Source organism: Hyaena hyaena, unplaced genomic scaffold, assembly GCF_003009895.1.
Source record: "Hyaena hyaena isolate Hyena2069 unplaced genomic scaffold, ASM300989v1 scaffold_31, whole genome shotgun sequence".
Taxonomy (NCBI): domain Eukaryota; kingdom Metazoa; phylum Chordata; class Mammalia; order Carnivora; family Hyaenidae; genus Hyaena; species Hyaena hyaena.
In genome coordinates, this window is record NW_024080664.1 from 735833 (window position 1) to 760090 (window position 24258).

At 64.4% G+C, this 24258-nt stretch overlaps 1 protein-coding gene across 1 annotated transcript in view; it reads right to left on the reverse strand.

Moving 5' to 3' along the window:
- Window positions 1–12691, reverse strand: part of CROCC2 (ciliary rootlet coiled-coil, rootletin family member 2) — a 59712-nt gene extending 47021 nt beyond the window's left edge. The window contains exons 1-12 of the mRNA XM_039228488.1: window positions 12532–12691; window positions 11449–11576; window positions 9353–9459; window positions 8020–8185; window positions 5155–5476; window positions 4728–4783; window positions 4189–4238; window positions 3593–3790; window positions 2313–2442; window positions 2183–2272; window positions 1855–2055; window positions 1332–1531 (exon numbers count right to left, since the gene is read on the reverse strand). Coding sequence (XP_039084419.1) covers window positions 1332–1531; window positions 1855–2055; window positions 2183–2272; window positions 2313–2442; window positions 3593–3790; window positions 4189–4238; window positions 4728–4783; window positions 5155–5476; window positions 8020–8185; window positions 9353–9459; window positions 11449–11576; window positions 12532–12691 — 1808 coding nt within the window. The remainder of the gene's footprint in view (window positions 1–1331; window positions 1532–1854; window positions 2056–2182; window positions 2273–2312; window positions 2443–3592; window positions 3791–4188; window positions 4239–4727; window positions 4784–5154; window positions 5477–8019; window positions 8186–9352; window positions 9460–11448; window positions 11577–12531) is intronic.
- Between the last annotated feature and the right edge of the window lie 11567 nt (window positions 12692–24258).

Sequence of the window (24258 nt, forward strand, 5' to 3'; positions counted from 1 at the left end):
CCCGCCACCTGGGAGTCTGAATCTTAGCCACTGCTCCTCAGGCCCTGGCCCCTGAAGCCTCCATTTCCCAAGTGCCCCTTGGATCTGGCTCCTCCGCCCCCCACGCAGGGGCCCCCCAGGCCTGCCCACCTGGCCCCGGACACTGCAGCTCGGCCCCCAGCAGCCAGGCCAGCCCTTCCGAGCCACAGGTCTAGAAGGCGGTGCCCCTGCCCATGCCCCCGGGGCCCCGCCCCACTCCGCTTCTGGGAGGGGTGGCCCGCATCGGCCTCACCCTGCTCGCGGTGGGGTTCTGCGCTCCCCGTCTCTGCTCCTGTCTGCCCCGGGAAGGCGTCCACCCTCCGGGGCGCCTTCCGCAGCCCCCTCCCCCCAGGCCCCCGCCAGGCCTGCTCCTCTGCTGGCCTTTCCCTGGGCACCTCTATTTTTTTTTTTTTTTAATGTTTTATTTATTTCTAGGAGAGAGAGAGAGAGAGACAGCGTGAGCAGGAGAGGGTCAGAGAGAGAGGGAGTCACAGATTGAAACAGGCTCCAGGCTCTGAGCTGGCAGTCAGCACGGAGCCCGACGCGGGGCCCGAACCCACGAACCGCGAGATCATGACCCAAGCGAAAGTCGGACGCTTAACCGACTAAGCCACCCAGGCGCCCCTCCCTGGGCACCTCTAGAGGAAGGGGTGGGTTTTCCTCAGAGCTCCTGTCCCGGCAGAGAAGGCCGCCAGGCCACCCAGAGGAGGGGCCTCCCCGGGAAGCTGTACCTCAGCCCCTGACCTGCGCCCTGTCCTGGCTGCTTCGGGAGCCCTCCGGCCCCTCCCGCCAGGACCTGCTGCTCCCACAGCCCGGCTCGGCGGGGGGGGGGGGGGAGTTTGGGAAGCCCCATCCAGAAAGCCTCATGGCCAGCGGCACCACAGGCCACTGGATCCACAGGCCACACAGGAGGGCTCCCAGGCCACCCCAGCGACGGGAGAGAAGGGAGTCGGGGATGAACGGGCCAGTTCTGACCCCTGGGAGAAGTCCTGTGAGTCGGGGGGAGCGGGAGGTAGGAGAGAGCGTGGAAGTGGGGCCAGGCTGCACTCTGGGGAGCCGGGCGGGGTGCAGGGCACACGCTCAGCCTGGGCTTCCGGAAGCTGCGTCCTGGACAGTGGCCACCCAGATGGCCCCAGACCAGAGAAGGGGACTGAGAGCGGGGGCTGCGGGGACAAGGCCAGGCCGAGGGAGGGGCTTGCCAGGGGCAGCTTCCGTGCTGGGGGTGGGCCCTCTTTGCCCTGCGGGCAGGCCTCGTGGGGGCAGCTCCCCCAGGCTGGCACTGCCCAGCCCGCCCCGCGCAGCCCTGCGGTCACCTTCGCAAGAGCTCGCGGGACGCCCTGCAGTGCAGCGCCTCGCGCCTCTGCGCCTCCAGCTTGCGCAGGAGGTGCTGGTGCGCCTGCGCCTCGTCCTGCGTCCGCTCCTGGAGGCGCCTCCGGGAGGCCAGCAGCTCCTGCTGGGCCTCCGCCAGCTGCTCCCGGAGCCTGGTGGCCACGGCCTGGGAGGATGCCAGCTCCTGCGTGGGGAGGGGGTGCGCCGAGTCCCTCTGGCCTGGGCAGGCCTTTGACCACAGATCGCCCCCTCCCCCCCCGAAGGGATGCACTTAAGACAGGGGCCCCGTCCCTGGGGCCGTAGGGCTTGGGGGCAGGCCATGTGGAGACCCTTCCTCTCAGAGACCCCTGGCTCCCATCTGTGGCACCCAGGCCCCCTTCCTGTGGCCTCAGGGTGAGCCACGTGCAGGCACTGTAAGGGCACCTCCAGCCGGGGTTTCATAGAGGCGCCTGGTGGAGGCCAGGCACCAGCTTTGCCTCCGGGGCCCCTGTGGCCGAGGCCTCCCACCTGCTCCAGCCGCCGCCGCCTCTCGAGAGCTGTGTGCACGGCCCGCAGCGCGGGGTGCAGGGCGTCCAGGGCCCGCGGTGGGGACGCCCCGCGCTGGGGGGACGCGGAGCGTGTGGGCCTCTGCGCTCGGCCCTGTGCCTCCCGAGCTTCCGGGCCGCCGCTCCAGGCCGGCTCCGGGCCCCCTGCGTCTGCCTGGGCCACCTTCAGGGTCCAGGGAGGAAGGGATGGAGGGGAGAGAGCTCAGGGCCGTGGCCACATGGGGACCTCCCAGCGGCCGTCAGCGCCGCTGGGCCCATCCGCGGGAGGGAGGGAGCGAGACGGGCCGCACCTCTGTGACGCTCTGCAGAACACGCTGCAGGGCTCCGACGCCGTCCTCCGGGGCGTCCGCCGCCAGCAGGCCCCCACCGCTCCGGGCCTCCTGCGGCCGAGCAGCGCCCTGAGCAGGGTGGTGGGCGGACCCCGCCCGCACCTCCTCTCTCAGCCCCACGCACCAGTTTCTGAACCTGCATTTTGAGGGAAGAGATGGTTCTCTCCTTCTTCGCGTTTTGCTCTGTGAGCTTCTCCACCAGCAGCGTCTGCTCGGAGAGTCTGGAGAAAAGGTGGGGGTCCAGGGAAGGGTTGTCAGAGCAGAGATCGCAGCCCAGAGCGCAGGCCGGCCCTGAAGATGCCCGGCCGCGTCCAGATCCCTCCTGGGCTGTGGCTGCCTCTGTCTGAGTGCGCCTTAGTCCTTTGTCTGAGCAGACGCTTCTCTCCTGCTCTAGAACCTTCAGTGGCCCCCACAGTCTCTGGAGCAAAGTGCAGAATGAGAGTTCAGCATTTGAGCGCCCCCCCCAACTCCGCTCTCCAGCTTCGTGGCCAGTGGCTTCCTGAGACCCTGCCCCTGTCCTGCAGGCACGGCCCGTACAAGCAGCCACCTCTGGGTCCTTGGCCCGGCTCGCCTCCAGCGCTGTAAGTCTAACACAGCTGACGTTAGGTCCCTTTCTTCCCAGGAGACACCTTCTCGACAACCCGCGTCTCCCCTCTGTGGCCCCAGCGTACTCGCTCAGGCCCGGCCACGCTGCCCCGGCCACACTGGGCCATCTGGCGTCCCCGGGTCCTGCCCCCGTGCCCCCGTGGGGCTGGGTTCGGTTCGCTTGGCTCAGCAGGGCCCCTGAGGGCAGGGCAGGGCAGGGCTCTTGCCCTCAGCCTGGCAGGTGTTCGTGGCCAAGCGGACCCCAGCCCCCTCATTCTGTGGGGCTGTGCCCCGGGGCGGCAGGTGGGGCCTCCCCTCGGGGCCTGTGCCCCATTTCCTGCTGAAGCTGCTCTCGAGAGGTCTCTGAGCCAGACGTGGGCTCTGTGTCCAGGACCTCGTGTGCTTCCTCACAGACTCCAGGAGCCCCCCCCTCCAGCTTCCTACCTGCTCTACCGCAGGGCAGGCGCCCAGATCTGTGCAAATGTGCTGAGGCCTGAAGGTTCCCCTTCTGGGAACCAGCCAGTCCCCACTGGGAACAGGGCGGACGTGCCGGGCAGCGTCTGCTCAAGCCCTGGATTAGGGAGCCGTACCTCAGCCTCGGGGGGGTGCGTAAGGGACGCGTGAGCCCCGTGCCCCGGGGACCCTCCCTGTGCCGCCTGCAGGGTGATCGTGCCCGTGAGTGGCAGCGGGGAAGGCAGGGTGCCAGCGCGGATCAGGCAGCGAAGCTCTGCACGCCCGAGTCAGCCCGTGGCCGCCACCCCCCCCCCCAGGGCCGCCAGCGCCCACCTGGCCTGGAGCGCCGCCTTCTCTGTGTCCCAGCGGCCCTGCAGCTGCAGCGTCTCCCGCACCTGGGCCCGTAGCCGCTGCTCCAGGGCGCCCGCTGCATTGCCGGCCGCCAGCCGCAGCCTCCCGTCCAGGTCCAGGCAGGCCGTCTGCAGGCGCCCGGCTGTCCTGGCCGCCTCCGCCCGCAGGTCCGCGAGTCCCCTGGGAGACCGGAGCAGCGCCCCCACTGAGCCTCGGGACCGGCGTCAGCCGCTCTCTACCCACGGCACACCCTCCCCTGCCACGCTCAGGAGAAGCCCCCCCCACCAGGCCAGCACTGTCCCCCCACCACAGCCGGGGACGGTGAGCAGGGGCCGGGCCGGGCCGCACAGGGCAGGCTGCCTGCCTCGTTCCGAACACGGACTCTCTGACCCTCAGCCTCCCCCCGTGAGAATGGGGGTGCTGACTTGCACCCCAGGGCTCCCGGGTGGGACCTGCATGAGGTGCCAGAGGGGTCTGAGGGCCCCTGAAGGTCCCCCGGTCGACCCCCCTCTGCGGCAGCCCCTGCTGGCCTGGCTGCTGCCCCGTCTCCCCCACCGCCCGGGGCCCCACGCCGTTACCTCTCGGTGGTTGTGCGCAGCTCGGCCAGCTGCACGCGGAGCGCGGTGACCTGTGTCCACAGGGGGAGGAGGTCCGCGGGCCCCCCCGAGCGTGGGCGCCGGCCCTACAAGCAAGAGGCTCAGTCCCTTCAGGTGCGCGAGGCGTGTGAGGCGTGCGAGGCGAGTGCAGCCTGTGACCCCACGGCCTCTCCCCAACCCCCTCCCCCAGGTCTGCTGTTGGGAGCACACCCACATCGTCCGCGACCCTGCAGCCCCTTTCCCACGGGCTCCTCTTCCCAAATAACGCACCCCCTGCTCCGGGGCGCGGTGCTCACTGCCCACCCCACCCCACGGACCTGGGGAGGGGGCCACGCCCAGCTCCAGCCCAGGCTGGTCTCCCTGCTGGGGTGGGAGCCCTCGGCAGCCCTCAACACCCACCCCCCCCCCCAGCGCCGGGGGCAAGGAGGACAAGCTTCCCCTCCCCCTCCAGCACCAGGACAGCAGCTGGCGCTCCGGGGAGGGGGGGGGGGCAACACGCCGGACAACACAGAAGCCTCTACCCAGAGCTCACGGGGAGGCAGCGGGGAAGCCGCCCGCTGAGACGGGGCAGAGTGAACTGAGGAGAACGAGGGGTGGGGGGGGGCAGGAGGCCACGGCAGGCCTGGGGGGTCGGGGGACTGGGGGGCAGGAACGGGACAGAGCCGTGTGTGGCCGGCGGCACCAGCCTTTCAGGGAACTGAGCTGAAGCCCAGGGGTCCTGGGTCTCCACACCGGCCTCCCTGCCCCTGCTCCCTGGGCTGTGTCCTGAGCGCTGGCCTCTGGGGCCTGCGGAGAGCGGACCGCGTGCCCAGCGCTGTCCACACTCCCTCTGCCCCCGCCTGTCACGGCGCAGCCCCTCCTGCGCTGCCTCACCTTCCGCCAGCCCTCAAGACCCACGCCCTCTCCGTCCTTCATGGAGCCTCTGCTGACCGCCCGCCCTGACCCCACCTCTGAGGTCCCCCCACGGAGCCCCCTTCTTCTGCAGGGAAAGCCCCTCCGTGCCTGGGGCCGGGTCCTCTGTGCACTCGCACTGCGCCTCCCAAGCCCCATCGGGGTCCGCAAAGAGCAGGGACCAGACATGGCCCCGGTGACGCAGAGGAGCAGGCGGCTGGACGGGCCTGCCCGGTACTGCATCCGACTGCACACTTGACAGCTTCCCGAGCGCAGGCGGGGCGGCCCACGTGCTGGCGGCCCCGGCCACGCGCTGGGAGCACTCAGGCAGGCGGGGCCGGCCCGCACGTAGGGAGCACCGGCCCACGTGCTGGGAGCACTGAGGCCAGGAACCGGCGAGGTCAGGAACTCGAGAGGAACATCAGCAACCGGGCTCTTGCCAAACTGAGCAACTTGAACTTGCTTCCTGGACCACAGGGGCTCAGGGGACGCAGAGGAAAGCCTGTGGCCCGTCCAAAGGGGCAGTGTGCCCACACTCATGAGTGAGGTCTCTCTGTAGGGGTGCCAGGGTGGGGACACACACGTGCACACATCCACACACGCACGTGCTCACAGCCCTGTCCGCAGGGCACTGTGAGGAGGCACAGCGGGAGGATTTGTGTCCCTAAAAGTCCCAGTGCTGGGACTGTCCTCGGAGGTGGGCTCTCAGGCGCCACCCTCATTCATGATGGAGTCAGTGCCCTTATAAAAGGGCCCCAGAGAGCTCCCCCTCGCCCCCTGCGTGTGGAAGGCGCACAGGTGCCGTCTGTGACCCGGGGAGCACCACCCACTGAATGGTCTCGTGGCTCGGTCGTGGACTTCCTGCCTCCAGAGCGGTGAGAGAGGAGCGTGTAACGTAACCCCCCGCCCCGCCCCGTCTGTGGTGTTCTGTGACACAGCCTGGATGGTAAGACCTGAAGGAGAAAAATCGTTCCTCTGGATTTGGAGCCACACAGCAGCCTCTATGCCGCCTGAATTCACATAACCTGGGTGGTTTAAAAAAAACTCAGGCTGAAAACTTGCTTCAATTCTAACAGCTCCAAAGACTGTTAGAGCCCTGGGTGCCTGTCAGGAATGAACGAAAATCCTTTCTGGAAGACACCATGTCCACTCCAGGTTTCAAAGAACTTTCACAAAGTTCCAAGAAAAACAAGCAGCTTTTGGTTTAAAAAATTTTTCTAAATCACTAAAGACACAAAGAAACAGCACTATGATCAAGAGCAATAGAATTGGACCTTAAAGAACTTGGACGTCAGAACATCAGAGAGAGCGTAGAACATGACTATTTAATTTGCACCAGCAAGTAAACGAGGAGCTTGAACACGTGAGTTAAGAGTGAGATATCTGGAAAAGAATCAACCAGAATTCTTAAAGATGCAACACGATATTTGGAATTTAAGCAAAGCAGGCAAGCGTCACAGAAATTGGACACCAAAGACAAACTTGCGGAGCAGGGAGGTATATCTGAAGAACTTATCTCGAATGTAAACCAGGGTGACACAGAGAAAGCAGACGCGAAGGCTCAGACGCGGACAGAGGCACCAAGTGGGGGGGAGGGCGAGAGCGTGGACACAGGCAGGGCTGAGAGGGAAGGGCTACCTCCCAAAATCAGCGGAAGACACAGAACCCTGGTGAGTCCGAGGCAGGATAAACAAAAACAAATCTGCACGCTGGCAGCAAAGTCAAAGCAGGGTCTTCGAGCCACCAGGGGAGAGGGCAGGTCGCCTGTGCGAGGAGCCCGCCGGGGTCAGGGGCACGGGGGGGCTGAGCGCTGGGCAGCCACGGAGGCCGGAGACAGAGAAGGGTCTTCACGGTACTGAGAGAAAACACCTGCCAACCAGTGAGCCTTCCTTTCAAGGACGAGGGGGAAATAAAGACCCCCGAGAAGCCAGTGCCCAACCGAACTTGAGACCCATCATCCAGGGCCCTTGTTTCCACCCAGCGGCACAAGCCTGGCCGTGGGAGGAGGGGGGATGCCTCAAACACGCCCCCTGCCATTACCTCCCCCCACCCCCCGATGATGGACGTGGCCCTCTGAGTGACACCCCCTCTGTCACACCTTGGGCGGCCTGCCTGGTGTCTCCCCTTCCCGCAGCAGGAGGGCCCAGCTGGCCTCTGATGGGAAGAGCAGCCACAGAGGGCGGGGCGCAGGGGCCGAGCCCGCCACCTGCCCCGGGTGGGGGCGCAGGGGCCGCCGGGCTTGCTGAGGGATGTCTGTGCAGGGTCAGCCCGAGGCCCAGGCCGCAGGGACCCCCTCGGCCTCTGCCTTCCCTGGAGGAGGCCGTTTTCCAGGCAGCGTCTGGGAGGAACCCGTCAGTGGCGCCGGCAGAGGACAGTGGGAAGGCTGCGGGGACACGTGCACCCCTGCAGGGAGGGCCCCCGCTGCAGAGGCTGCCTTGCCCCCCGGCCGCGCCCCTGTCCGGGGCCCGGGGCCAGTGATGCGTCAGAGCACGAGCGCCTCTTCACTCAGTGCTCACCTGCCTCGCGGTGGGGACACCCGTGCGTCTCCAGCATCGGCCCCGCTCGCACGGCGCCCTGACTCCCGAGGAACTTAGGGGCTCAGAAAACTGTGATGGGGCAAGGCCTCGGGGGCCCTGCTGGCCCTGGCCGGGGGCTGCGGCGACGGGCGGCCCCACCTCTGCAGTCAGGACGTGGCAAGTCGGGCCGTGGAGAGCACCCTGTCTCTCAAGATTGGGGCAGGGCTACTCTGCTCTCCTCAGGGAAGGGCCTCCCTGCGCTCGCCTCCCCACCCCGGCCAGCTGGGCGCCCAGCTCCGTGTGGCCGGAGGTCAGAGGCCGTGCCCCGGGGGGAGACCACAGCCAGGGCCCGCCCACCCTGTCCCACTGCCTGCCCCCTGCCGCCGGGCAGAAGCAGGGAGGGCACCTGTCGGTCTGCCCGGCGCCGCGCCTCCGCCGGCTGCGGGGTCCCCCCGGGGTGGAGCACGCTGTCCGCCGTCCTGGCCAGCTCCGCCGCCAGCGTGTCGTGGGCCTTCTTCATGTGGCCCAGCTGTTCCCGCAGAAGCGCGTTCACCTGGGACAGTCCCGTGCTCCTGGATGGGCAGACACCACCGTGGCTCGGCCACGGGCGGGGGCTTCTCAGAAAGGCTCCCCGAGACCCGGCGGCCCCGCTCAGGCGCGAAGGCCTCAGCCGCTCCCAGGCTGCACTGACAGCCTGCAATGGCCCCCGATGGCTCCCCACGCTGGGGCCATTTCTGAGTTCCACGCCGGCCCCTGCTCCCGGCCACACCACGGAGCTCTCCCGGCCACGCCCTCAGCCTTGGCCGGCTCCATCCCGGGTGCAGGGGGGGCCCTCAAGCTGCTCAGAGGGGCAGCGCTGGGAGCTGAGGGGACAGCCTGGGAGGAAGGGGCAGGGCAGCGCAGAGGGGGAGCCAGGCACGCGCCCCATCCGTGAAGGCTGCAGCGCCCCTGTTACCGTGGGGGCCTTTCTCCACCGACCAGCCCCCCAGAGCCAGCCCTCCCAGCCAGGCTCAGGCCACAGCAGAGACCTTCTCTGCCCCTCTCTGCAGCTCAGGCATCACCTCCTCTTGGGCTCTTAGCCCCCTCCTCCCCTCCCGCTGTTTCTGAAAAACTGGTTTGCAAAATGCTTCCCAGCACTTTCCTTCTTTTTCCAGAGCCCCAAGCAACGGGAAGCGCTGCGCAAACTTCCTGACCTCCCCCAGGTGTGGACCGGCAGCTGTGCTGGGGATCGGGCTTGGGGCTCAGACCTGTCCTTGCCTTCCGGGGGTGGTGTCCTGGAGCCAGGGGGCTGCGGGTACCCCTGGGGGTGCCAGGCCATGACCCATGCTTGCTGACAGTGAACGGACGAGCCCCTGACCGTGAAGCCAGAGTGGCCTGGAGCCAAAGCGGCCTGGGAGTCGGGGCCAGAGTGTGAAGAAGGGTGTGGTCGAGGGCAGCACCACGGGGGCCCCAGGACTGTCTGTGCCAACCACGGGCCGCAGTCAGCTCGGGGGACCTGGCCGGCGGCCGGGGCCTGGAGGAGGCAGACGTGGGACAGCAGGGCTGGGGGACCCGCGCCCCACACCCTGCCCACCCTGCTCTGTCCGCTCCACGCCTGCGGCCAGCACCTACAGGCAGACTTGACTTGGAGCCACTCTGGGAAGAGGGGCCGGCAGCCCCAAGGCACAGTGGGGTCGGCTGCCTCTGGGGGCACCGGCCGAGGTCCCTGTGGCCCTGACTGCCGCGTGCGTCCAGCTCACCTCTGCTCAGCGGCCTCCACGCGGCCCAGGGCCTCCCCTAGGTCTACGCTGTGCTCCAGCTCCGACCTCCGCAGCCGGGCCTCCGTGCGCTCCAGACGGGCCTGCAGCTGGAGGGGGATGGTGCCCACCTCACCGCCGGGCAGGCAGCGGCGGCACCGGCCCCCCCGGGTGGGACAGAGGCCCCCCTCAGGCCCCAGCAGGGATGGGGGGCTGGTGTGGCCGGGCCTACTGACGCTCGGGCCCCTCCTCACAGTAGGTCAGATGGGCGGCCGCTCGCGCCCTGACCGCGTGCCCAGCGCCTGTGGTTGGCTGAGGTGGAGCCTCAGGGCCTGGTTCGTAAAGGGCAGGCGCGATGACTGGATGGCAGAGCGGGCCTGGGGTCACCCCCTAAGGGACAGTGAATGTGGGGCCCCCCCTCCAGCCGTGCCCACCGCCTGTGCTGGAATCTGCTCCCGGTGCCTCCACGGCGAGTGGCCTGGTGGGGAGGGGAGTCGTCCAGGCTGCGCCAGGCCTGCCCAGAACCTGCATCCCTCCCGGCTCCCTGCCGGGGCCTGAGCACACAGGAGCCCTGGAGCTCCAAGGGGGAAAGGGGTGCTGGGGGCGTCCCCACGTGTGCTGACCCAGAGCACACCGGGGGGAGCGTCCGGGCAGGCAGGCTGGTGGGGGCTGAGATCCGGGAAGAGCAGAGAGCCGGGGGGCCCCCAGCAGGATGGGGGGGTGGGGGTGGGGCTCAGAGAGCCCAGTGGAGCCAGGAGGCCGGGGCAGGGGCTGGGGATGCCAGCTGGAATGGAGGTGCCCACCAAGCAGTCACACTGGCCACCCTGACTCCCACCCCACCCCCTCATCTGCTTGGGGGTAACGTGGGGGGGGCTGGCCCCCGCTGGTGCCCGCCCAAGGGGAGGCTGAGACGCCGGTGGGAGCCTGACACGTGTGCTGAGCCGCGGGGCCTGGGAGTTCGGCTCTGACTCAGGAGCTTACTAATCTGTCCGCAGGGTTTCTGGCTTCTATTCCCACCGCCGGTTCCCAACATCTCCCCACCCTGTGCTAGGAAGGGCCCCCACCCCCAGCACTGGGCCGAGGCCACAGGCCGCCGGGGAGGGCAGGCGAGCTCACTGATGTGCCCTTGGCCCTGACGGGGGTGAGGAGGCCCCGAGTGGTCCTGCCCGAGGGCCTCACTAGGGATGGGGGCAGCAGTGGGGGGGTCAGCTGGGGGCTGGGGATGCCATCTATTTCTCGCAGCCCCCCATACCCTCGAGGACATGAGGCCAGCCTGGGGCCCTTGGGCAGTTGCCACGGGTCACTGGTCATGCTGGAGAGAGGGCTGGACCCTGGTTAGGTCTCGGCTCCAACACTGGCAGCAAGGCCCTGGGCAGCTCTGGCCTGCTCTGAGCCTCGGTTTGCACATCTGGAAAGTGGGGTCATCTATCCCGCCATGTAGGGCAAGGAGGACTCTGAGGATGGCAGGGGTGGGGCTGAGCCAGGCGAGCCAGGGGCCCTGAGCACCCCACCCAGCCTCCCCAGCCCGGCCCTGCCTCAGGGGCCATCAGGCTCGGGGTGGCCGACACCGGACAGAGGGTCTGGCCTGGCAAGTTTCTTCACCTTTCCGCCGCGGTTTCCCCATCTACTCAACAGGAGGCCCTCCCCACCTCCACACTCTATAACCAAGTGGCCTCTTGCGCTGAAGGCATTGTGGATGCCCAGGGGACCAAGGACGGAGGACCCGGGGGTCACAGCTGTCCTCTGAGGTCTGTGCTGGCCTCGGCTTTCAGGAAAAGGCAGAGGTGGGGGGCCGGGCCAATTCTCTAGAAGCCCTGTCTGGGGGTGGGGCCAGCTCCTCAGCAGACCCCGAAGGGGAGGCGCTGGGGCTGAGGGCTCAGGACTGACCAGCTGCCCCCACAAAGCTCCCGGGTGGTCAGTGTCCTAAGCTGGGCTGTGACATCTGGGGGAGACTTTCGGGGACAGGCAGGCCTGGACCCCCTTCCTGTTCTCACCCTCCCGCCTCCAGCCTGTCTTCCCACCTGCCGTTTGTGCCGGGGGCTGATGCAGTCTCCCTCTGGCCTGAGACCCGGCAGTGGTCCCACCGAGCTGACCCTCACCCGCTCACTGGCCGCGTGGTGCCTGCCGGCCAGCTCGCCCTCCAGCCGCGTCAGCTCCTCCTGCAGAAGCTCGTTCTCCTCCTGCACCCCTGCGGGCGCTGCCGGCGGCGCCCGCAGCCCTGCGCAGGTGCAGCGCCAGGGTCAGCCCCGGGGGCCAGACCGGGTCCCCCACTTCCCCAGCCACGGCGCCCCGTCCCCACGGTGGGGCTGCGGGTCGGCCACTGGGCGCTCACTGCTGGCCGGCCCCCACCTTCCAGGAGGGGTCCCAGTTCTGACCCGGGGGACCCGGTGTGGGGGACGTGGACTTCATGCTCGAGGCCTCCCTCCCTGTCCGGTGGGCAGGCGTGCTGCCGACCCCCTACCTCTTATGTCTTTGACCCCAGTACAGCCCCGAACCGACTAAAGCGAGGGTGTGGGCGAGGCCCGCAGGCGGGTCTCCCATCCCCCGATGGGGGGTGACGGGTTCTCATCCGCGTAGGAAGTTGCTGTTCTAAGCGCACAGTGGCGTTTCTTTTTCCTCAACACTCACCCGGGGGGCTCCTGGCTCCCGTGGGAGCTGGACAGACCCCTGCTGTGGACAGGGGTCCTGGGACCCGCGTGCCACGGAGTCGCCAGCACTAGTGAGGGCCACGTGGCCTGACCAGTTGGGTGGCCTTGGCGCGGGGACCCTGGAGCCAGTTCCTCCACTGCAAAGCGCTGGCCCAAGGGGGCCCTAGGCTGGGTGAGCACAGGTGGGGGGGAGGGGGGGGCCTCAGCATCTGTGCTTCCTGAGGGTCAGCTTTCAGGACTTTCACTCATCTAATGCAGAACAAATATGGATGGAATCCAGAGTGGTGGTCACGAACATGTCACAAACACAAATGCTGCACGGGACAGTCCTTGCGGGCTAGCCGTAAGCACACCGTGGGGATGGACACACGGCCCCGTGGCTGACCCCGTGGGAGGGCGTGGCCTGTGCCCCATCACACTGAAAGATGATGGCATCTGGGTACACTGAGCTAGACTCCAGCTGAGGGCTCTGTGGCTCCCCCGATGCCCACCCCCACCCCCATCGTCACCCCTGCCGCCTCCGGTCACCTCGGTGTGGTTCATCCCTCAGGCTGCCAGCCACAATCTCGCGGATTCGGGCAGGCACAGGGGTGGGCCAAGCCGGCCAGCCTTCCCCACGCACAGTCAGCGTCCGGTCCTCTCTGCTGGCCATGGGACTCAAGATGGTGTCCTCCAGCCTCTGCAAAACAGCCATCTGGGGACACCTGGGGCTGGCAGTTTCCTGGACAGCTGCCAACTACCCCCTAGGAGCCCAGGGGAGTTAGTGGGTGCTCCAGCAGGGGTCCCCCAGGGCGGCAGCAAGGTGGCCCGGAGAGGCCTGGGCGAGGCTCGCATCCAGAGCACACCTCCCTGCCCTGGCAGTGCCCTGGGCCTCGGTGGTCACTGTGTGCTGCCCTCCGGCCCTGCTCCACCTCCGGGAGGGCTGGGCTGGGTGTTCCCAGTGGACCTCTGCAGGGTGCCAGGAGGCAGGTGCCCTTGCTCTGGCCCACAGGATGCAACGTGCCGCCGGCCTGGCCCACAGTCTCCACCTTCACCGCCCGGTTGCGGGGAGGGATTAGTGACTGCTAAGGACCTGGGACCACCCATCCCCCTCCCTCCGGGACGTGGCCAGCTGCCTGGGGCTTCACCCTGTCCACCAGAAAGGGGACCAGTGGGCCCTGGGAGAGGGCAGGGTGGGAGCCGAGCAGTGGGCTGTGGGAGGGAGTGAGGACGGCCCTCCCTCCTGGCCAGGCTGGAGCCGCGAGCGCCGTGGGAGAGGTCTGACCAGGCCTGGAAGTGGGCAGGAAATCCCGGGGTCCTGGGGCCCAGCGGCTGGTGCTGAGGTCCAGGCTCCGAGCCGGCACGCTGCCTTGGCCCTGGGGACTCTGCGTCGTGGGGGGGGCGGAGCTGGGGGAGGGCCTGGGGGTGCCCTCTAGACCGCAGGCCCGGATGGGGCCCTTCTTGTCACATCTAATTGTGGCACCGGCCATGGGAAGGGTGTTCAGGGGCCTGCAAATCAGCACTTCACTGTGGATGTGAGAAGCCTTGATGTGACAAGGTGACCGGACGCTTCCCAGGGGTCCTGGAGACAGATGTCTGCTCCCCACGACTCTCCAGGGCTGCCAGCCAGGTTCTCCGACACCCCCCCCCCCGCCCTGTCCCCAGACCTCTCAGATTCATCACTGTGTCCCCAGACTCCGCCTTCCTCCAGCTCCCAGCCGGGGACCCTGGTGAGTGACCACGGAGCAGCCTCCCTCTGCCTGCCCCTCCCTCCTCTGGGCTCCCCTCAGCTCTCCCCGAAGACCTTCAGGTTTAGTCTCGCCCACCTGGCTCTGAGCCTCAGGGCCTGGCTGGGGGGCTTCCTGGGTGCACCCCTGCCCTGCCCAGCCTCTGCCCTGGTACCTCCTCCCCTGCCCCCCCCGTCCCCCACGTTCTCTCTTCCTGAGATCAGCACACGCTGCCTCGAATTCTCCCCAGACACAGGCCTCTTCCATCAGGACGTGCCAAGAGTCACCCCAAGACCTGGGCTCCCAAGGGACACCTGGTAAGGCCCCGCTCTGGTCCCCAACAGCAGCCCAGCTGCTGGGCAGCCACTGAGCAAATGCCGGGGACTGACTTCTGCTGCCCTCAGGCTGCTGTGAGAGCCCCAGTTCTGGTTCACGGGGGGACCAGCCCTTCTTCAGGCCGGAGCCGTGCTTGTCCGAGGTGTTTGGATCCGAGTCAGCCGGGGAGCCTCGGGGAGGCATCCTCACCCAGCACTGCCCCAGATGCAGCAGTGCCGGGCTGGGAGGTGAGCAGCCTGCCTTAGGGGCAGGGGACGATGTGGCTGCTTCCCTTTCCGGGCCAAGCGAGGAACGAGGAACGGGTGCCAAGACCATCAACCGCCCCTCCTGTCCTAGGGCTCGGCCATTGTGTGCCCTGAACCCTTTCTTTGCACGCGGGGAAACTGAGGCTCAGCGGGGTAGCGAGAGCCGCCCCCCGCCCCGCGGCAAGGAGCGTGACCTCCAGGAAGCCCTCCCTCCGAGGCCCCCGTCGCCCTCCCCGCCCTCCCCGCTCCCTCGGGCGTCCGAGGCGCCACCCGCTAACGGGAAGGCAGCGGCGAGGCATAAACTTGACTCATTCCTAACATTCACAGAGGGTCACTTATTAGCCGAGACGTCCCGAGAGGCGCTGGGGGCGTAATGGGTTCCAGCTGCGGCCGGGTGCCGGCGACGGGCCGAGGCCCAGCTGGAGCCGAGGGGGCGCGGCGGGGGGCGCGTGGAGGGGCGCGGCCGGGGGGGGGGGCGGGACCCGGAGGAGAGGCCTGGTCTCCAGCCCGGTGCTTCTCAGTGCTTCTCCGGCCTCGCGGACGCGGGAGGGGCTACTCACTCCCCGCAGCGAGACCTTCCTGTCTGCAGCCCCTGCAGCCGCCTGCGGCCATGCGGGTCCCGGCTGGTGGCCTCCTCTGCGGCTGGAGGGGCCCCCCTTCCTGGCCGGCCATTTGTAGCAGGGCCCTGGGGGGGTGGGCATCTGCAAGTCCGGCCACTGCATAGGGAGACTTCCAGAAGCCTATTCCCCCCCTCCCTGCCCCTGGACTCTCAGCCCCTTGGAGGGCTGGACACTGGTTAACAAAAGACCTCAGACTCGCAGTTGAACCCTTGAACCCAGCCGTGTCCCTTCCTCCTGCCCCCAGCGCCTGTCTCTGCGCCGTTGCAAGGTCACAGCCCGTGGAGGCAGATCCCGGCCCTAAGGGGGGCGGTCACGCCTTCATCACCATCTCCCTCCCCCTTGTGGCTGTGTGGAGGGAGAGGGCGGTGGGCCGTGGGCTCACCTCACAACCCCCACCCTGGCTCAGAGCAGGAGCCCCCGTTAGGAGAATGGCTCCCAGTTCTCCACAGCCCGGCACTGGGAAATCCCGGGTATCGCCTGCCTCAGGTCCTCATCTGGGAAATGGGGGTGGGGGGGCAGCCCGGGGCTGCAGTTCTGTGGAGGGCCGGGTGTGGAGTCTGGGTCGGGAGGAGGCTGGGGAGGAAGCGGCATAGGTCAGAAATGGGAATCACACAGCAATTTCCCTACTTCCTTTCGTTGGTGACCAGCATCAGCAAGTCCTTGAGTGAACGTCCAGGCTGCTAGGGGACATGGACAGACAGACAGCCTGTTATCCAGGGGGAAAGAGGGAAGGATTCGCAAGAGGAACCTGGCGTCTTCTAGATGGAAGAAAGTGAGGCTCCCCCAGACCGTTGGGGAGACCCTCGGATGGACCAGGGTGGGTTTGAGGAGCCCAGTGGCACCAGAACCTCGGATTAACGTCACCCTGGGGGAGAGAGCGTCCAGTGGAAGAGCGCAACCCAGCCAGGCCTCAGGCTGCAGCCTCCCGGAGCCGAGAGCAGGCCGGGTGAGGAGCTGCAGCCCAGGACGCGGCCTGGGGCCCTGTGCGCCCGCCCAGCACCGGCCAGCCCGGCGCCGAGCTCCCGCAGTGCCGCCGTGTGGCCGCCGGCGGCTCTGCAGCAGGCTGCGCCCCGGACAGGAGGGCTGGGGGTGCAGGGGAGGGGAAGGGAGCAGCGGCCGCATTCCCAAGGAGATGTAAGTGAAGGCCGTGAGCCCACACCAGTGAGGGGGGTGGTGGCAAGGTCACCACTGAGGATTTCCTAGCAGACATTTGCACACCCCCGTGATCGTGCCTTAAGGGCCAGGTTCTTGCCTCCAGGCCATGACGAAGCTGGGGGCTCACTCAAGGTCGTCCACGCTCAGGGGCTGAGCCTGTGGGTCCCAGCACCTTCCCAACCCCCTGCCGCCCCCCGCCTCTGCCTCTCCGCACCGGGCACCCCACAGGCCTTCCCGCATCCCTAGGTGGCGGGCGCTGGCCCTCGCCAGGAGCGGGCACGGCCTGAGGAACACGTCTGAGGACAGAGCCTGCAGCCAAGTCCGGCTGCCGGACGTCTGCTTGCCATGTTTCCGTGGCCTGGCGCGCTGCGGGGAGGGCTCTGGCCGGGTACGCGCCTGCCAGGCTCCGTAGGAAAAAGTAGCTGCTCTGTGTCTGGGCTAACACCTGGCCCCTGACGTGCTGTGTCTTAGCGCTGCTCCATTCAGATGTCTGTGCATCTGCTGAGCCCTCCCGGCCCCGGGCGCCACCCCACGAGCAGGGTTATGCCTCCTGCGGCTGGCAGTTTGGTCCTCAACTCAGTAAATGGGAGATCCAGGCCAGGCAGTGAACGAGGCATTTGGGAGTGAGGGGCAGGGCCTGTCATTCGTCTCTGTGTCCCCACCCTGAGCCCCCGGCGCCATCAGTGCTTGGCATCAACCAGACACAAGGTATTACAGGAATGACTGAAAGCCCAGCCCAAGGTATGAATCACTAACTACAAAATGACTCATATCAAGGAACTCTGGGAAGGAAAAGGACCTGTTGATGTGTGCTCCGGTGCCCCAGTGCCTGCACCGGCTTCTGGAGGAGGTGGTCAGCGAGCTGGACCTTGAGGAGCAAGTAAATTCCAACAGCCAGAGGGGGCCCCGGTCAGGTGTCCCAGCGGCGGAGGGAAGAGCACAGGCAGAGGCAGTGGGGTGGCTTCGCGGAGTCTGTGTGGGGCTGGGGGAACGAGGTGGGAGAGGAAACCACGAAGGCCTTGAATGCCCCCTTGAGAGCTGAGGGGCCACGGGGGCTGGGGGTGGCGGTGGGAGAGCTGTGTTTCTGAATGAGGACCCCGCGGCCCGCCTGACTGGCACAGGGCCTCACCCGGCCGGGTCTGCTGTGACCTTGGCTGCGTCCGCGCAAACCGATGGACGATTTGGAGATGGGCCAGCACCCCTGACCCTGGTTTGCCTGGGGACAGCACGGAGCTTGGGCCCTGGCAAGTGACTGGCGAGGCCTTGCCACAGCATGATGCGCTCGAACCGTCTCGGCTCCTGACCCGGACGTGGGCCCTCTCAGGTTCTGGGGAGCCCCAGAGACCGTCTGGCTCTCCCCGTAATACAGATGAGGACAGCAGGCACCTCCATGGCGAGCCAGCACCAGAACTGGGACACCACCCTGCCCTCCCTTCTGCTCAGGGGCGCGGCCCGACTCCATCGCTGTGCCCGCCTCCCTCCCTGGACCTCCCCACACACCTTCCCTGCCCCTCCTTCCCCCTTTCTCCTGGGGGTTCCCAGGGCCCTACGAAGCCTGGCGGTGGAGAAAAAACTATCCTCAACAAGTTAAGATGCAGGGAAGCCGAATCTGCCTTCCGGGAAGGACTGGGGGCTGGAGGGGCGCCGTGAGCTCGCACTCCCTTCGAGACAACTACCACAGCCAGGTCAGCTAGGAGGCCCCTATTGTTAGAGACATCAGCCCGTGAGGAAAGTGGCCCGGGGGGTGGCCAAAGTTAGTGGGGGCGAGAGCCCTGGGGTCTGTGGCCCCCCGGGGCTGGGGATCCCGGAGCCCAGGCCACAGGGCCAGCCTCCCCTGCTGTTCCCATTCACGAAGTGACAACAGCATCCCGGCGCCACCAATGTCTACAGGTAAACATATTAACAAGACTTTGCGCTCTCCCTTGAGAACGACGCTGAGCAAAATTTAAAAAGAAAACTTAAGTGAAGAAATGAATTGGAAGACTCAAGGTTGTAAAGATGTCAGTTCTCCTCAAATTAATCTGCAGATTCAGTGAAATCCCACTCTGATCCCAGCAGAGTTTTCATCGTGTAGAAACTGACGTACTGATTCCAAACTCCGCTTGGAAGCCAAGAGTCAGCGGTACGAAGGCAGTGGGGGGAAGGAGCTAGAGAGAGGGTGTGCCCCCTGAGTGAAGACGCGCCGCAAACCCGCGGACACTCCGACAGCGTGAAGGGCGACCTGGCCGGTGGAAGAGGCCATGAACTCCGTGTGCGTACATACATCCACACACACGCGTGTACACACGCACAGACGTGCACACACACCTGGTTTGTGAGGAAGATGACACAGGCGGTGGAGGGGGGCATGGTGGGCTTCCCAGTAACGGGGGTGGGGGGTGCACTGGGCTTCACACGGAAACCAAGGATGCTCATGTCCACCGCACACCACACGGAAGGATCAGCTCCGAAGGGACTGCAGACTTCGGTGTGAAGACATAACAAGAAAGCTTTGGAAAGAAAGTGTAGAAGAACATCTTTGTGGCTTTGGAGGCAAAGTGTGTTTCTTAAACAGCACACAAGGAGCACGAGCATGGAGGAGAAAAGAACTGATAAATTGTGCTGTATTAAAATTATGAACTTCTGTTCATCAGAAGATGCCATTACAAGAGTGAGGAGATATTTGCCATGCATGCATGAATAAAGGATTCATTTTCAGATTATACAGTCAAATTCCTATCAGGAATTAAAAGAGGGACACCTGGGTGGCTCAGTCGGTTGAACGTCCAACTCTTCATCTGGGCTCAGGTCATGGTCCCAGGGTTGTGGAGTCGAGCCCCGCGTTGGGGTCCAGGCTGAGCGTGGAGTCTGCCCCACTCGTGAGCTCTCTCTCTCAATAACTAACAATAAATTATGTTAATAATTATCTTTTAATAATAATTAAAAGATATTTTAAAATAATAATTAAAAGAAAGGGCACCTCGACAGAAAAATGGGCAAAATTTTAGAGCACACACCTCACAAAAGAAGGTATCTAAGGGGTCACAGAAATGTACTCAACTTCATTAGTTGCCAGGTAAATGATGGGTAAAACCACAATGCGATATCGCTGTACGTTCACCAGAATAGCTAAGCAGGAAAATGACAAGAAAGTGCCGACTGGCAAGGACATATGGCTACTGCCCCCCCCAACATTAGAATGGTGCAGCCTCTTTGGGAACCACTCAGCAGTGAGCGCGTGCAAACCTGTGACCTCGCATTTCCACCGTTGGGTGTGTACCCGACAGAAATGTAGACAGAGACCCCCAAAGGTATGAGCCAGAACGTTCATGGCAGTGCTGCTCTTACTAGGCCAAATGGGAAACTCCTCAGATGGCCATTGAGAATAAAATGGAAAAGAGTGAGGTATACTTGCACAGTGCAATCCTATAGAATGACAAGAATGAGCAGGCTATAACCCCGTGGAAGACGTGGTCGTGCACAGAGAGTGTGCTAGTGCACACACACACGCACACACACACAGAGTTCCATTTTTATAAACAGGCAAGACTAAACTATGTCAGTGGGGGGACTGGCGAGCCAGGGCTGGGCTCAGCTAAGCTGCTCGCTGAGGAGGCCCCCGCGCTTCTGTGCGTGTGCAGGACTTCGCCCCAGACGGGAAACAAATCCAGGGATGCTTCTCCTCTCCAAGGCCAGTTCCTAGAATACGGGACCTACTCTTCTCCCCACCCTTTGTGGGCATGTCCTTCCGGCCATTCTCCAGTCTACCCCATCCACCCACGGCCACACGCCTACCAGCCTCACGCCAGTCCCTCCGCCCACCGGCTCCCATAGCCCTTTATGTTCCCGTCCTCTGACCCACAGCTCAGCAAACTGTAGCTCTAGACCAATCCGGCGCGCCGCTGGTTTGTCAATAAAGTTTTGTTGGCGAGTAACCACACCCATTTGTTTCCATGTTGTCTATGGCTGCCTTCGTGCTCCAATAGCAGGGCTGAGGGGTTGCTACAGAAGCTTTATGGTTTGCAAAGCCTGAAATAATAATTATCTGGCCCTTTCCTGAAACAGGTTTGCCAACTATCCACTCATCCCATCACATCCCACCCAATCCCACCCCTTCCCCCATCCACTCTTCCCCCATCCCATTCCACCCCACCCCCTCCCGCCCTCCCCCCACCCCAACCCTCCCAGTCAGCCCATCCATCCCAGCCCACCCCCCCATCTTCTCACATACCTAACACATTGCTCCCTTTCCTCTTATGTATCAGTGGTTTCTCTCTATCAGACCACTCTTATTGATACAAACTGTTTTAATTTACAACCCTGTAAGAAAACCGTTGCTTCTGCGTGCTCATCCGTGACCCCCATGTTGCTAAACCCAGCGGTCCATGGTCTCTGCCGTCCTTGATCTGCCGGCAGCATCTGGCCCACCGCGCCCTCCCCGAAACGCTCTTCTCCCGACAGCGCCGCTCCCAGTTCTGCCTCCCCGGCCCCCCTCCCTGTCCTCCAGGCTGGTCCTTCCGTACCCGTCCCGTCTGTCCGCGTGGGAGTGCTCCCCCTCCTCCTTCTACGGGCACCCGCCCCGCTACCCACGTGCCAACAGCTCTGAACGTCCGTTGCCAGCACAGTGCTCTCCCTGGAGACCACCCAGCTCCCCACTGTCTCTGCGTGGATGGTGACAGGCTTGTCCACGCTAAGATGTTCAAAACAAAACCTCTGAGGACAATGTAGTCAAATGAGGTGCAGAAAACAATTTGAAAATCTCTCTATATTTGGAAATCAGGGTATTTATACCTCTAGATAAGCCCTGGATAAAATAAGAAATTGCAACGGAAAGTAAAGAGCTTGAGCTGGGTAATAATGAAAACCATTATATCAAAACTTACGGGATGTGGCTAACGCATTGTTTACACTGTAAAGCATCCCTTAAAAAAAAGAAGAAAAAGAAAGTGGGAATGTGAAACGGTGCAGCCACTGAGGGAAATAGCTCGGCGTTTCCTCCCATTAAGCAGGGAGTCACTGCGCATGGCCCACGGCCCATCTTCTGAGTCTGTCTCCGCAGGAAGGGAAGGCAGAGGCCGAAGCAGGCGTGCGCGTCTGTGCTCCCGGCAGCATACTCACGACTCCCCCAAGGTGGAGACAACCGAACTGCCCATGAACCTGGGGATGGACAAACGCAACGCGGCCCATCCGCACAGCAGGAGATGGTTCCGCCTTAGAAGGCAAGGCCGTTCGGACCCCGGCTTCAATGAACCTGGCGGGCATTGTGCGTGAAATGGACCCAGGGGCGGGGGCGGGGCTGGAGGGGCCAGCGTTTCCGGGGACACAGGTTCAGTTTGAGGAGGTGAGAAAGTTCTGGAGACAGTGGTTGCACAGCAGTGTGCATGTGCTCAGTGCCACTGCCCCGCACACTCGAACGTGGTTAAAGTGTAAACATTATGTGTCTATATGTATGAGCCTATCTTAACACAGTTTTTTAAAAAGTTAAGAAAATTAAGAAGAAGGCTGCAAATTAATGAGCTAAGCGCCATCTCAAAAAATTAGCTGAGCAACAAGCCCAAACAGCTGGAAAGCAAAGGAACAATAGACGTTGACCCTGGTGACACAGAGAACAGAAGTGTGTAAGAAGGATCGGCAGGTGGCCGGGGTCGGGAAAGGAAAAGCGGAACCACTTCCGGTGCCCAGCTCCTCTCTGCCTGTCTGGTCCCTCCCCCCTCGCCCCCGAGTCACACACAAAGCCTCAACCCCTCAACACCGGGGCCGGGGCCACCCTGCTTCACATCCTCAGACATCAGAACGACAGCAAGAAGATGCCGGGAACGACTTTTGTCAGCAAATTTGAAAATCTGGGTATCGCGGACAAATTTCTGGAAAATTAGCTTTCATCGAAACCTAAACTGGGGCATTCACTTTCGAATGTCAACCCCCGCCCCCTGCAAAGAGCGCTTTCATACTCTTCTTCCTTTCTCATGTTATACGCGGACAAATTCTTACCTGCTGCTCAAAAAACAACACAACACAACACAACACAACACAACACAACACAACACAACACAAAACAATCCTGAACCCAAAAGGCAGAGTCTGACCAGTCCGGTAGCTCTTCAGGGGACTGAGCCCAGGATCACAGCCCTCGAGCACCCCCCACCCGCCCCGGGGCCTCCGTGCGACTCCTTCTTGTCTGCTCTGGGTCTGGACCCTCCCTCCAGGAGCCCAGCTTTAAGGGGGAGGGGAGAGGTGGGGTGCTTTGGGATGCTGTGCAAAGGTGGGGGGGCTTTTCCAGGTGTGGGGAGCACATTCAGGCCTGGTCACACCTTGCCCAGGGCCCTCAGTTTCCCTGTCTGCAGCTGGAGGGACTGGACAATCCCTCCGGCCCTGCCTCCCCGTCTGGACAGCCCCAACTGGGCATCTCTTGGCGCCCGTCTGCCCGCCTGCCCGCCCGCCCCCAGGGCAGCGGCACCAAGATCTCCATCAGCACAGTGCAAATAACAGGTGTTGGCTGGGCGGGTGGAGCGGACCTCGGCAGGGCCTCCTGTGGCTTTCAGATGGCAGTTTCCCCGGGAGTTTGGGGGCAGCCGTGTTTGCCCAGCACCTATGCCCGCTGCCAGACAATGGCACTAGCCTGCGTCTCTCCCTCAAACGCCTGTAACCATAGCAACGTGCTTCCTCCCTCAAGAGTCTGTTTTCCTGGAATCCAGAGAGGGTGACAGACTCCTCCCGGGCTGACGGGGGTCCCACGGGGTGCCTGGCTGGAAGGGTCTCGAGAACGGCAGTGTGCAAGCCTTTCCTCCCTCCATCTGTCCTTCTCTCCATCCAGGGGACTGAGACCCCTTGGGAGCTGGACAGAGAAAGTCACCCACCCAGGGCCACCTTGTTCTGTCTTGTTGGCATCACTTGATTCAAATATCCTGCCCCATCACAATCTATCCTGTGTGGGCATCTGTGTGGGCAGGCATGTGTGCATGTGTGTGTGCACATGTGCATGTGTGTGTGTCTGTGTGTGTCTGTGCGTTTGTGGGGGGTGGTAAGGTGCCTCCGTCATGGTATTTAATCACCTGGCACCAACTGTGGGCAATTATTCCTCTCTGGCGACCTGTGCTGTTTATACAGGGCTGTGTCAACCCCCTACGGTGCCGTTTGAGATTCTAAGAAGTGGGTTTGTAAACAACTCTGGGTCAGCTGGGGCATCAAGGGCTCACTGAGGTCCCTGAGGGGTCATTCAGGGTGGGCTGTGGTGGCCAGAGTCAGGTGAAGGCAGTGACAGGCACCCGGGCGGCGGGAGGGCGGGGGCGAGCAGTGGCTTGGCTCTGGGAGGTAGGGAGAGAGGCTTGGGGACGCCCCCAGCCATCGTCATTGCTGCTGGTATGCAAGTGGGGCCTCTGGAGAGAAGCACACGGGGACCTTCTGGGACTCACAGACTAGACACTGGGGGCAAACCACACCCACCCACCAATGGCGGCTCCCACACTTTGCCACCAAGGAAGCAGTGAACACCAGAGTGTTAGCCTGGAAGGGTGGTCTGACCCCCCCACCCCAGCGTGCAGGCTGCAAGTCTGAGGCCCGGAGATGAGGGCTGGCGGCCTTCGCTCATGCAGGCGTGGATGGGGAGGCTGGGTGCTGGGCTGGGGTCTCCCCATGCCCAGTTCAGTCCCTCCCCAGCCTCCCCTCCTGAGCCGAGACTGCACACGTGCGTGCGACTGTACACACGCTCATGCTGACCATGTGAGCACTCAAGTGGGGAGCTGGGGAGGAGTGGCCTCTCTGTGCACCCTCCCAACGCGCTCCTGGGGCGCCCTCCCAGGGGGTGCTGGAGGGCGGGCGCCCCACTGACCTGGATCACGGTGTCCAGCCCCAGTGGGGCCTGCTCTGCGGTGGCATCCCCGGTGCCAGGCTCGCTGGAGAGAGAGCTCATCTGGAGCGGGAGCACAGGGCTCCGAGAAGGCCAGGGCTTGGCGGCAGGTGAGCCTCCTGCGGGGACCCTGGTGGGGCAGGACCTGCCTCAGCGCACCAGCCCCACACCTGCCCCTCACCTGCCCCGCACCTGCCCCGCACCTGCCTCAGCGCACCAGCCCCGCACCTGCCCCGCACCTGCCCTGCACCTGCTCAGCACCAGCCCTGCACCTGCCTCAGCGCACCAGCCCCGCACCTGCCCCGCACCTGCCTCAGCGCACCAGCCCCGCACCTGCCTCAGCGCACCAGCCCCAAACCTGCCCCGCACCTGCC